Raw genomic sequence first — 13,448 nt, forward strand, 5'->3', positions numbered from 1 at the left:
TCTTTTGCAAATTATTCTTGGATTAAGTCCACAGATTGAAAAAAAAAAAAAAAAAATACCGTAACGGCCCCACTTTGTTGTCTCATTAATAAAACCTATTAAAACCGAAAATAATTTCATGTTCCCCCTTTCAAAGGAGTGGGTTTAATTACTCTGCACAAAAATACACGGGCGAAAACTTTATGGTCGACCAATAAGGGAGCGGGGGAGGGATCCTAAGTTTAGCATTGTATAATTCCCCAGAATAACATCCTTCCCAACAGTCGAATTTAAAACTCAGCCAAATACTGGCTTACCAAAACGTTATATATGCCTTGTTTGTTTCGTGAACTATTTATGTACCAATATTGCAACATAATTGAAAATAACGTGATAATTTTAATTCTCTTCTCCTTTGGATAATCAAATGAAAATTTTACTTGTCAGAAAATTTTGTTTAAAATATAAAAAAATGTTAAAATTGATTAATATACTGTTTTAACAGAACTCATCTTGTCTATATTTCCATTCTTCCAATTAAGAATTCCATTTTATTTTAAGAATGCTTCTAAATTTAGTTTGATGAACATTTGTTAACATTTCCTACTTAGGGAAAACAGTTGGCTGATGTTTAGTTCGACTGTTTTGAGATTAATATATATAAACCTATTATTTTTATGAAATAATAATAATTTAGTTTAATTAAATCAAATTTGCTTATTAGAATTTAAAAAAAACTATAATTTCTTGATTAAAATGATATAACATGTAAAGTTACCTTTATAACATTTGTATTTATAGGAAATTTTTTTAGGACCGCAGTGGTTTAGTGGTTAGGTCTGACTAGTATTTACCATGCTAGGGGCTCACAGTTTGAAAAATGGTAGAAACCAATGAATTTTAATTTATAATAATACATAAACGGTAGTGTAAAGTATTTGGACCTTGTCCTCGAGAGTCAATGAGTATTTGCTCATTACGCCCTCCCCGTATGATAAGAATTACTTTTATTTTTTACTCAGTTTTATTTTAAATAAGGAAATGCTTTCAAAATCAAGAGTAAATTGCAGACAGCGTAGGGACAAAGGAGTTAGGTTAAATATACTTTTAAAAAGAAATGCTATTTGAAATCGGCCCACGTTGGCTGTTGTTTATCTAGAATTGGCTAACACACCCTGGGATCCAACAATAACTGTAGTTAGCCTGAAGTGTTAAACAAGGGCCAATAAACTTTAAATGACATATTAGAAAAATAATAGTTATACAATTGATTGGTATTAATTTACCGATATTACCGAATCTGACTGAAAGGAGGAAATATTTCCAAACAAATCGGCCTGATTTGTGCTGATGGCTTTTTAATAATAACTATGATGTTATCAGTTTTTGGCAGCTTTACAAAGGAGAGCTATTTCACAAAAATCATTCGCCCAGTTGTTCCTCCATGTTACAGGAAATTGTTTTAAAACATTCAAAAATTAAGCTTACATAAAGAGAAAATATACTATTAATAAATGATTAAATTTTTAAAACTAAAAGTATATTATTTTACATATTGACCTTGATTACTGTTTGAAAGTGTACAAATGAGGTTTTAAAGGCCTTTAAGAAGAATTGGGACAGAGGAGACAAATAGTCTGACCTAAACAATGAATTAGGAATAACTAATGAGTTGTCTAATGCCAATAAAATGTTTGATGATTGCCAAGAAACACAGTCACACTAATTAATATGACCTAATAGAGTTAAAATGTAAATTCAGTCATTTTAAATGCATCTTCGGGGGATCAATGAGTGGTTAGGGTGTCTTCATATTTGCCACACTTCTGGATTCAAATCTATTTTATACATCTTGTCATTTATAATAATGATGATGGGCTTTGGTCTGTGAACACATGTTGAACTGGCACAGGGTCACTTAAGTCTGTCTTTACCCGCAGGATTTTGAGTTATTCAAAAACGTTTCTTAGCTAACAGTTCCTCACTGAAGATGGCGCAATGCCGAAAAGCATTTGAATAAGTCAAAAACCCATGAGTGGAAACAAACTGTAAGTGACCCTGTTGTTAGACCTGTTATAAAATTGTCCTTTTGTCACACACCCGGTAATTTGATGTTATGTCTTCCTGAATGAAAGGAATTACTTTATTTGATAAAGAATGTTAAAAAAATATTAAAAATCCTTTCATATTTGAGGTGAAATACTCATCAGTTGTCACAGATGAGAAATAAGCCTAGTTTGCAGTACTTGCTCAAATAGGATTTAGCCTCATGTATCATAATGAAACTAATTTCCTCAAACTTTAGGGACATTAGCCATCCATAAATTGGGATACTAAATACTAAAGACTTAAACTGATGTGCTACTGGTTGCTTTATATTGTACAATTGTAAATAAAAAACCAAATAACAATTAGAAGTTCATATTTTATTAATTCATATTTGTTTTGTGGTCATAATTGACCATATTAATTGGATTAATTTTTTATACAACAAAACTGGTAATACTGTGTCCTGCTAGTCTGACAAATGAAATAGGACGAGACCTGTTATCCAAAAACTGCGATGAGGAATAATGGATATACTGATGAGGGTGAAATTGCTGGATTGGTTTATCAGATGACTTTCAGCATTTTGCCATCCGAGTGTCTGATGTCAAATCAGTTTTACCTTTGTCAGTTCTTGGGTGTATTAAGTTTAGGTTTTTTAAAAATTGTTGTTTGGTCTTTGTGATGGTTAATCCTTATTCTTAATAAGTGCTACAACTTTTGTTAATTTGCTTGTTTACAAAGTGGTAAATGTGTTATGTTCGTGAATTTTCCAAATAAATGTTTATTTTTCCTCATTTTTGTTGTCATTAAAAGTTTCTTGCTTGCCTGTATTGCTGGGGTCCGGTGGTTTTTCAATGAGGTGAGTCGCGTAATTGTCTTTGTTGTCTTATAACATTTTTATATGTTTTTTTGCATCTGTCTTATATTTTTCGTTATGTCTGTCCGAAGTATTTGCCAATGCATTCGCATATTATTGTGTATATGCCATTTTTGTCAATGTTTCATTGTAGTAGTTTTCAGATTGTGTTCTTGGCTTTCTGTTCTGAAGTAATCGGTAACAACAAAATTTAGCGCTTTATCACCCTACAGATCACACGGGCAAAGCTCACAAGAATGAAAGTGCTGTTTGGTCGTTACGGTCATTTTGGTTCATCAAATGCATTTCGTACTCTCACTTAAAAAAAAATTATCTTAGTTAAAACCTTCTACTGAAGATGGCGAGAAAACACAACACATCTGACAAACCCAACCAAAAGGGGCGTTAGTGGCCGCAACGGTTTAGGCGTTGACACAGTGCTCATCACAGTAAGGTAAAGGTCCCTGGTTTGAATGCAGAGCCGCTGGATTCAACATACTTTTTTCATATATAACCATATAACCTCTGCTATTGCGAACCCTCATTTAAAGAGAAAAATTTTAAAAAAAAATTGTTTTCCCCCCACTTTATTCTTAGCCATTTTCATTTAAGTAACTTTTTATATTTGAAATCACATTTAATACAATCCTGTGTTATTTTCTTCTCCTTGGAGAAAAACAACACAAATCGATTTATACAAAAACCCTTACAATGCATGCATAACGAAGGCACAATTATTTTAAACAAACATGTTTTTAGCCCTACTTTACTGAAAGCATCTTTTGTTTTGTTTTTTAACTTTTTATATGTTTTTTTGAATTTTTTATTTATTTAATATATTTTATTTTATTAATATATCTGTAGCTTTATATAAATTATGTAATGATTTGGTTTTACAAATGACATGTATCGTGTGTCGTGATGGGATTTTACAGAAATTGTTGATTTCCAATTATATGCGAGTATTAACCCTCAGGCCATCTCGATCTTCAGTTGTCTGATGGGATAAAAAAAAAATCTGGTCTATAAATCTGCCTATGGTCAGAGGCAATTTCACTATTTAAGGGTGAAAGAGGGCCAAAATTGTTAACCGATCATTAAATTTAACTGGAAAATGGTTTAAAAAATTTAGATTTCAGGGAGAGGTATAGCAACAAATACTCGGATCAGATCAATATAAGCCAATGTCCCACGAGGGAGCATTCTTGGTCCCACTATGTATACCATTTATACTGCTGACTTTCCTGCACAACCCATCAACATCATCTCTGCCTTCTAACCTGAATCCTAACCAAGCAACCTCCAACATCCAGGAACAATAAATCAATAACAATTTAAATTTATCAAAGATTGGTGAAAAACGTGGAGGGCAAGACTAAGAACATTTACATCAACAAACAAGGAGCTACTAACTTCCACTCAAGTCAAATACTTAGGACGGAGGAGGAAGACCTTTTAGGACCGAAATCTCTCTTGACTGCCAAACTAACTTTATACAAGACTCACATATGAATTTAGTAGAAAATAATTGACCATATTATTTTAATTAGTTATACTTTTTATCTAAGGTAATGGTTGAGATGAAAAACTTGTACAAGATTTTACAGAGACCACCAGAAAAGGCAGAGTGGAAGATTCCAACAGGTCATTTAATATCCAGCACATTCAATCCTTCCAGTAAGAAGTGCTCACATAAATCTAAACTTTTTACTATGTAAATCTCACTACTCGCAATGATTCTTTTTGCCACTATACTGATTCGACCACACTTCCAAAATCCCATACCACGCTTTCCATCCGTTCTAACCTAAGCATTACCTACACATTACCACCATTTCTAACTGCGTCCTTCCAGCCTCAAGACCTCTTCGCCCCTTAATCCCTCATATTGAGTACCAGTGTTGGCCGATAAACAAATTTATTCTTCGCCAACTGAAATTGTTTGGATTAAGGAGACATTCAGATTAGTGGGACTCAATAATTAAAGAAAATGTTTTTTTTCCTGACTACAAATTAATATTAAAATTTACTTTTTGGTATCAAAAGCTTGATGAAAAAACTGTTTTTTCTTTCAAATTCGTCTTATCCATGATTTTTTTTATATATAGTTATTTTAAAATATTATAACAGTGACCAATTGGTTCTTTGTTTCGCAGTTTTCCTTTGCCCGTGATCAAATCACATAATTATTGATATAGAATGGTTTCGAGTGAAGTCTTGGAACAGCAAATAAGAAAATTTTGTAAAAGATTTACCTCTGAATTATTAAGACTTAGACTATCATCGGTATCACCGCCCCCTCCAGTTCCACCTTCGCCTTGTCGGTCAGGATCAATTTCCTATAAAAAAAAAAAAAAAATCTGTAATAAAAGGACAAATGAAAAGATCAATTTCAAGGCTTACATCCATGTCGACATGAACGACTCCTGTCGATCTCCTTTTAGGTCTCCTCCGCCTCTGGATCGCAGCTTGAGTAGCTTGAGCAGTACGGCTGTCATTTTCTTGAGACTCTGTAAAAGATTTATTTTCCGATGTATCATTGCGATTTAAGGCTGAAAGGCTGAAATTTTACCTTTATCGTCGGTTTTCTTCCTAAGGGGTAATGTAACGGTCGTGTCTCCTGTTTCTGTGACAGGCGTGACGACGGCGGTCTTTCTCACGACCACGTCTCCCAAATTTTCATTTTTACGCGCGTCTTCCAGCATAAACTAAAAATTGCAATATTTTTATTATATACAATCTTTAAAATAAATAAATGAAGCTTATGTGCAAAAGTGTGGTTTAAGAACATGTGCTATAGATAAAAAACAAATAGCGAAAAGAAATAAATAAAATAAACATGCAAGTGCATCATTCCCTTACCATTTTTGTGTACTTTAACAAAAACAGATAAATATTTAGAAGCATATCAAACACACACACAAAAAACAGAAAAATGATTTACCAACACTTAACAGAATTAGAGTAAAAATTCATTTCTTCTTAGTACTTAACAAAAGATGCCTATTAATATAAAGAAGATAAGACATAAATAACATGCATACAACAAAAAACAAACTGAACTGAGGGTCATCAAATACAATCAGGAATGACTAACAAACTGACTGTACAGATGATTCATTCAATTATCAAACAGGTTTAGGCGAGCTTTGGTCATTTACATATCACATTGTCACATTTACCTTCTACAAATAAAAAAAAATACAATTATAGTGCAATTAATTGTAATCAAAACAGAGACAAAAACCTGAACTCTTTTTGTGCGAATTTGTTGAGTGTTTTAATAAAACTGTCACAAAAGTGCTGAATAAACAAATGAAAGGTGATCAACAATAAAAGATGCAAACAGAAGCAAATAAAAGTGAGCCATTGTCTGTCATTGTACTATTGGAAAGACTAAAAACTCTCAATTTTTTCAATAAAATCTTGCAGTGTTAAGTATAAATACATAAAAAGATGTTATATTGATAAAAGAAGCACATATTTAAAGTGATTGTTTAATGATAAAAGTGTGTAACAAAATAATATAATAATTAATAAACTGATTGAGAGTTTCGGCAGACCAATTTTGAACTTTTTTTATCAAATCACCTTGCTCCCATTGTCAACTTTGAGCCTCCACGAGGGCCTTCTTTCTGCGAGCGAATAGGGCTTATCTTCTTCTCCTTTTGTTGCGTTTACTACGGAATCCGGTATTGCGGGTACTGTACTGTGTACATTGACAACTACCTCATCACCTGGCTGAACACAGCAGACAATATTTCTTTTTGGAGAGAATTATACGTTGAACCTCGAAACGAGGCGTTAACATAGGTTAAGGAAAAAATACTCTACATTCAAATTACCTAAATTGTTCCCAACAAGATGAACAACTCATGTCTTATTTGTGAATGAGGCAACTTATTGTTCTAGAGATAAAAACCGTCTTAAAACTGTTTGTTTTAGATAAAAAAAACAAAAAAAAACCCTCTTTTAAACATTACTTGAGCAAATATTTTGTAAAGATGCAGCATACTTATGAAAATTAAATATTTAACCTACACGGAAATACAAGGACTACTTTTTGTTTTGTTTATTACATCACATAATAACATTGTTTATTTAATTACCTCCGAGTTGTTAAGCTGGTTGGACTGTTGCATCTGTTGCTGCTGTTTCTTTTTAACCAACTGCTCGGCAGATTTTATTTCTTCTAATGTCACACCCTGCGTTGACCTCCTAGTCTCCCTAACCCTCTTTGCATGCGCTTTCCTCTGAGTCTCGGACTCTTCATCTCGAACAGGAGGAACGAACGATCTATAAAAAGAATCCGATTTAAAATAAACAAATAAATAAATCAACAGAAAATAAACACCATGCATAAATAACAAACAAAACGCTTAAAATTACATAATTAATAATAAAAAATAAAAAAAAGCGCAAACGCTTTAGCTGTAAATCAACCTTACTAGTTGGCTTGAATTTGCAAAAAAAAAAGTGCACTCCTTCAAAAATACTTATTGTACAAAACAAATCAAAATATTCTGGAAGATAATAAAAGGAACTTTTAAAAAACAATTAACATTAATTATGAACTAATGTTCAGATCAATACCAGTAACTTTTCTCTGATACATTGTTGATTAACAGAAACAATTTTTGTTGATTGTTAGTCGAGGAGTCAGCCAGCAAAGAAAAGGTGATCATTTCTTAACAATATCCCATCTAGAGATCCAGGATGATGTCCAGAAAGTGCTGAGCTTAGGCCCAACATTTATCAGACTCGACAATACTCTTAACACAATGATCTGAATGGGGAGGGGGTGATTGGGTCTTAAACTATTCAGGATGGTCAGGGCTATTCGTTCTCCAAGGGGAGGTATTGAGCTCCATTCTCCTCACAGATTCAAGTTCATTGAAGAAGTGTGCTTAAATTTTTGCAATTAAATCCTGATTAGATTTGTAGACATAATGCCATTATTTCCTCCCGTTTTAAGCGACACAATGCTTTTTCTAGAAGCAAGAATGCGATATCAAGCTTCCAGATGGAAGGGGGGGAAAATAATACACTTAGCAAGTAAACAAATGCAAAACAATGGGGAGAGGGTAACACAGTGAGACTGAAAGCCAGTCTAACAAATTTTTAAAAAAAGTTTTAAAATTTCACACAGAAGGCATAAAGGCAACTGTACTGTATTAATTGAAATGGGGAAAAACAATGTTAATAGAAAAAAGTCTTTTCAGACTAACAATCAACAAAAATGGAATTTAATACAGCTATTAAAAATAAAAATGTGATAAAAACATTAACATTTTTAATTTTACATACTCAATGAACTATACAGAATTATCTATAATTAAGAATAACTTGATAAAAATAATAAAAGTTTTTTTTTTAATTTTGTTTTGATAGATTGCATTATCTATTTTAGAATTTAAACATTAATATGGAAAACTTTAAAAAAAAAACCTAATCCTACACTCTGTAATATTACTTAATTCCCTGAGAAATCATTTTTACTAAAGTCTAAACATTTATTTGAAAAAATGTAATAAAAATAAACTAGAGCGTTAAATATGGAAGAATAAAAGAAAAAACAAAATACAAAACCAAACAATTTTTTAAATATTTTTTTAGTTTAAGCAAAAGGTGCAATTGTAAGAATGGAATATTAAAAATATTATGATAGAAAGCAGTGATTTTTTTTTTTTTTTCAAACGAAATAAAAAGTTCATGCCAGAAAATAAATAAAAAGAGAAAAAGAAGAAAAACCCAAGGCATCGTGCACATCAGTTACGCACTTGAAGAAGTTCTTGAAGATATTCGCAGGAGATAGTTTACTTCCTCCAGGAGTAGTGGGAGTGGAAGGAGTTACAGGGGCCGAACTGAAAACCAGTCCATCTGAACTTAAATATCGCTTCAATACTTTTCCCACAGTTAGTTAAATTACAAAAAAAAAAAAAAAAATTAAATCATAATTTGTTTTAACGGATTCTCATAATAAAAGGGAGAAAAGAGTGCTGAAGATTCTAACATGCTTGATAGGATTACACATGAAATTTATCTTCTGGAATGGTTTGAAAGTAAACATTTGCTCTTTCTCATAGTTACCTTCGGACTTGGTTGTTTTGCGGGCTGGTCGTTGTAGGACTTGTATTGATTACTGTCGTCCCTGCTGTCGTGTTTGGCGATGCTGAAGCCAGACCTGATAATCGCGTCTCTTCCCTGGCCTGATTTCTCCTGTAAGTGTTAAAATGAGAATGAAATGAAAGTTTCTATGTAATGACGGTGTGTGTATAAAATGACAAAGCGAAAAGGAGCATGCTTTAAAATATCCTACCATCACCTTGATGACGCCAAGACATAGAGAGTGTTAAACCTTGTTTTCTTGTTAAAATGTCCGACAGCAATAATGTATTAGAAGTGTTTCAATTAGAAATCGAACAAGTAAAATTTTATTTTTAAGAAAAATATATTTATGATGAATGAACTTTATGCGTGTGTAAAAAGATATAAATCAATTGATCGATTTAAAAAAAAAGTAAAAAATTGAAATTAATAGAATACATAAAAATGCAATCAATGAAATCAGTGTTCATATCCGTTTTAAACGTAAAGTTTTGTCCATCCTTGGTATATTATTGTTCGCTTTACCAATCAGACGTGTTTGAATTTAGTCTGATGGGGAAAAAATCCCAATAAGGCAGACATGATCGTATATGAACAAGCTAGAGGCTCAAACTTTGCAGACCTCACTACAATGCTTCAGTTTTCAAGCTTACCTTGCGAAATGTTTTTCCTTCAGCGATGCTGACCTCATCGGCGTTGCGTGTAGAGTAGGACATGAGTTACCAGCATTTATTTTTGCCCTTAACTCCAGGTACCTCCGGTAGAACCTTTACATGCAATACACACACTAACACGTGCACACAAACACAAAGCAACAATATGATGGAATAAAAAAATATAATAAAGCAAAATAATGAACTGAGAATTTTCTTTTCTTAAAAACAAAATAAGATCATATATTTACATAGCATGATTTAAAAAAAAATTGTAATAATAAAAAAATAAAAGTTCGTTTATAAAAAAGAGCATTTGATGTTGTTAAATTTTATTTTAAAAATAACTGTTAATTTAATTAAATCTGAAGAGAAAACTGTACAGTGGTAATTTTTTCTTTTTTAAGGAAAAAGTTATACAGGCAAAACAAAATGCAATATATTTTTAAATGAACATACTTTTCATCTCCTTCAAAACTCTGAGTCCTCCGAAGCCCGACTTCAAGAGATGATTCAGTCTTGGAAGGAAGAACTGGTTGAGTTACTTTGGCCGGGCTCTCCTTCTCAGCAATTTCTAAATAAAATTTGATATTATTAATTAAACGATATAAATTGTACTATCTTATTGATGCACAAGCTCCCCTACTTCAATATCAAAACCAATTATTTCAAAAATAGGTAAATCGTATAAATTTGAAAACTTGTAACTGCAGTATAGAGAAAAATTTTTTGTAAATATAATAGGGTGGAAAATAAATTTTGTAGTTTTGCAATATTATATTACCCTCGTATTCTCAGTGTCATACACCCAGGCAAAACTTCCACCGACTTGGATTGTTCCCCATTTTTTTTTTTTTTTGTTTGTTCCACTCAGCATGATAATTGTCTATGATCCAAGTTTAGTTTGCTAGAGAGCATACGGAAAACTTCAGACAGGCATTAAAGCAGAAAAAGAAGAAATAACTTTAATTATAGCCAATTTTGTTTTCTTTAGAATGGATTTCTTTTGAGAACTGTATTTTTGAAATTTGGCGTTTACCGATCGTCTTGGTCAGCCTATCCTCAATGGGTTGGCCGGACAGACCAAAATGATCATTCACAGCCCCACGGACAGACAGAATTAACCACAATCTCAATTTAACTGTTTTTGGTAATTACCTGTATAAATTCTATAAAATCTGTCCTGTATTTGGATAAAACGACACTTTGGATCTTTTTCAATGTTGAGAGGATTCTCCAAAAAGAATGGGCCAACTTTTCAGACAGGTACAAAGTATGTTGAGATATACAGAGGATGTCCATCAAAAGAAACAGAAAATATTAATAATCATTTGTTTAATTATCCACAAATTGTTTAGTTAAGTTATTTAATTGATAAAAGTCAAAAGTTAGTATTCAAAATATTTTATGTGGGTGGAATGTTTTGCCTGTGGAATAACAACATAAGCCACAACTAATTCTTTAAAGTTGCTTATTGAATTATTATATTATACAAATTTAGCAAATATTTTTTTAAATAATATAGCAGAAGCCTGTAGCTACACAAATTATCTAGAGCAAAGAATAACTTTTCATTCGCTATTTATAATTTCACTAAAAAATCTTGTATTTCAGCCTTCAGCAGTAATAATGAGAAAAAATATAATATTTAAAGTTTAATTCGACCTGTAATGAGAATTGTTGGCTGTATGTCATGTTTTGACATTTTTTCCTTCCAAATTCTGTCCTAAAGAATGTATTTTAGAACTTTAAAACACTTGGTGAAATAGTTCATGAAGCTATCCATTATCAAGTGAATCTACTGTGAATTATCTAATCAATGTCAATGTCTTTTGCTATGTCTGGCAAAAGAGTTGATTTAATTATAATTTACAAGTAGTTAAAAATATTTTCGATAATTCTGACTTGTTGAAACAGTCCCAAAAGTTATTAATGTTAATCTCCTTTAAAACACAAGTGGAATATTTACTATTTTACTTATATTACAAGTAATCAAAATAAAATTTATTATAAAACATTCAGTATGTAAATAATTGTACCTTATTTTCATGTTCAATGTAAACAATAATTATGAAGTTTTTGGATATTGTTTTTTTCTTGAAGAACCTCATGTTTTGATTGCTCATGCAATTGCCAGTTTTGAAAGCAGTAACAAATAAAAATAACTGAGCCACTAAGGATTATTACAACCTGAGGTGCATTGAAATAGATACATTTTGTACTAATTTGTATTTTTGTCTAGAGTCTTGCATTTGTTCTGTATATTTTAAATACTAGGATGTAAAAAAAGCCAATGCGTTTTCCCTCCACGTTTGCAAAATATTTATTAAATTCAATTCAATACTGAGTTAATCAGATTCGGCCAAATTCAAAGCGTTAAGGAGAAAAAAAAAGTCAGGTAAAGTTCATGATTTTAGTATCATTGATGATTTTAGACCACTTCTGGGAAATGCAAGATGAAAATATACTAGAAACTATTTTTCCCTGTATCATCAAGTCAGAACATAACAGTTGACAAAATGGAGTTCATCAGGCCTGAACCTTTTGCCATGCAAAAATTTAATTATGAATTACAAGATTTTTCAAGTTTTTCACTTTAAGATATAATGATATCAGTGAATGAGTAACTGGGACAATAGGTTCATACGATTGAAATTGTGGAATACCCAAGGTATTTTTACTTTCAATAAATCCTCAGGCAGGGAAAAATAAAAAACACAAGACTTTTATCACACCCCTGTATTAAATTTAAAAAGCTTATAAAGATTACGCTTATCATTCTTGCCATAGTCTACTATCGATTAGCACCTTATTCTACTGCAAAAGTGTATTTTGAAATTATAAAAGTGTTATTAAAAAATTATATAAAAAATGTGTCCAATGCAAAATGAAATTGTTTGCCTCACAAAGTGTAGTACTCACTGAAATTTGATATAATTAGAGTCCAATCGGGCATCTTCAAGCACTCCATGTTGATTAGAGTGCCTGAAGTTGTTCGCATGGACAGAAAAGTTTCAAGTTGCTTCAGTAATTCTAAAATGGCGATAATAAAGTTGTTATAGTTATTTTCAGTTTTATCGTTTCATTGAATAAATCCTCTGTTTGGTAATAAGCCAATGTTAGGTGATAAATGTACTTACTTAAAGTCAGATTAGCCTTAGGCGTTTCGGCGATCCTGCTTCTGAGGGAACCAGACCTCCTCCAAGACGTGAGGCCACTTTCGTCTCCCTCGTTTGTTGTCACCTGCTTTGGTGGGGTAGTGGGGGCCTAAAAGAAGTAACAATTTTTTAGTATCAAGAAAGTCTTTTTTAATGGTGTTATATTTACACAAATTTCTTACAGGGGTATTAGGAACTGTTTGTTTGACCTCAGGCATGACTGGTAACCGTGTATCTTCTTTATTCGCTTTATTTTTCTTTTCTAAAAAACAAAGAAAAATTTGAAAGGTGAAGTTAAATAAATCTTAATGCAGTAAAATTAAAAAAAAAATTGTTTCATAAGTTTTACAAAGAAATTTTAATTCATATTATATCCAATGGAGTAAATATCAATTAAACAGATTGCCATGCAATTTCAAATATTTTAAAATACATCATGCAGGGAGGTTTTGAAGATTTTCATGCATTCAAAATATTTTTTAATGTTTTGATTGTTAAAAAATTGGTCTTGATTTAAATTATGTACAATGCGATTAGACTTGAGGCCCTCGAGTCAAAAGACGTTTAATTACATTTGAGAGACTTCGATCATGGAACTGGTTTTAATGAAACTTTTTGGTGATACTAAATTGAAAAATGTTAGAC

At 31.7% G+C, this 13,448-nt stretch overlaps 1 protein-coding gene across 7 annotated transcripts in view; it reads right to left on the bottom strand.

The window, feature by feature from the left end:
• LOC106673731 (protein phosphatase 1 regulatory subunit 12A) overlaps positions 1-13,448 on the bottom strand; it is an 86,843-nt gene that overhangs the window by 12,391 nt on the left and 61,004 nt on the right. For 3 of the 7 annotated variants that reach the window (XM_014405937.2, XM_014405936.2, XM_014405939.2), the window contains 11 exons: positions 12,986-13,065; positions 12,786-12,912; positions 10,105-10,219; positions 9,646-9,759; positions 8,975-9,103; positions 8,665-8,748; positions 6,994-7,180; positions 6,476-6,625; positions 5,457-5,592; positions 5,288-5,394; positions 5,140-5,223 (listed from right to left, as the gene is read on the bottom strand). In XM_014405937.2, the coding sequence (XP_014261423.1) occupies positions 5,140-5,223; positions 5,288-5,394; positions 5,457-5,592; positions 6,476-6,625; positions 6,994-7,180; positions 8,665-8,748; positions 8,975-9,103; positions 9,646-9,759; positions 10,105-10,219; positions 12,786-12,912; positions 12,986-13,065 (1,313 nt within the window). The remainder of the gene's footprint in view (positions 1-5,139; positions 5,224-5,287; positions 5,395-5,456; positions 5,593-6,475; positions 6,626-6,993; positions 7,181-8,664; positions 8,749-8,974; positions 9,104-9,645; positions 9,760-10,104; positions 10,220-12,785; positions 12,913-12,985; positions 13,066-13,448) is intronic. The other 4 variants (XM_014405941.2, XM_014405940.2, XM_014405938.2 and 1 more) reach the window with 4 other exon arrangements.

Source organism: Cimex lectularius, unplaced genomic scaffold (genome assembly GCF_000648675.2).
Source record: "Cimex lectularius strain Harlan isolate CLEC.00 unplaced genomic scaffold, Clec_2.1 scaffold12, whole genome shotgun sequence".
NCBI classification, from domain to species: domain Eukaryota; kingdom Metazoa; phylum Arthropoda; class Insecta; order Hemiptera; family Cimicidae; genus Cimex; species Cimex lectularius.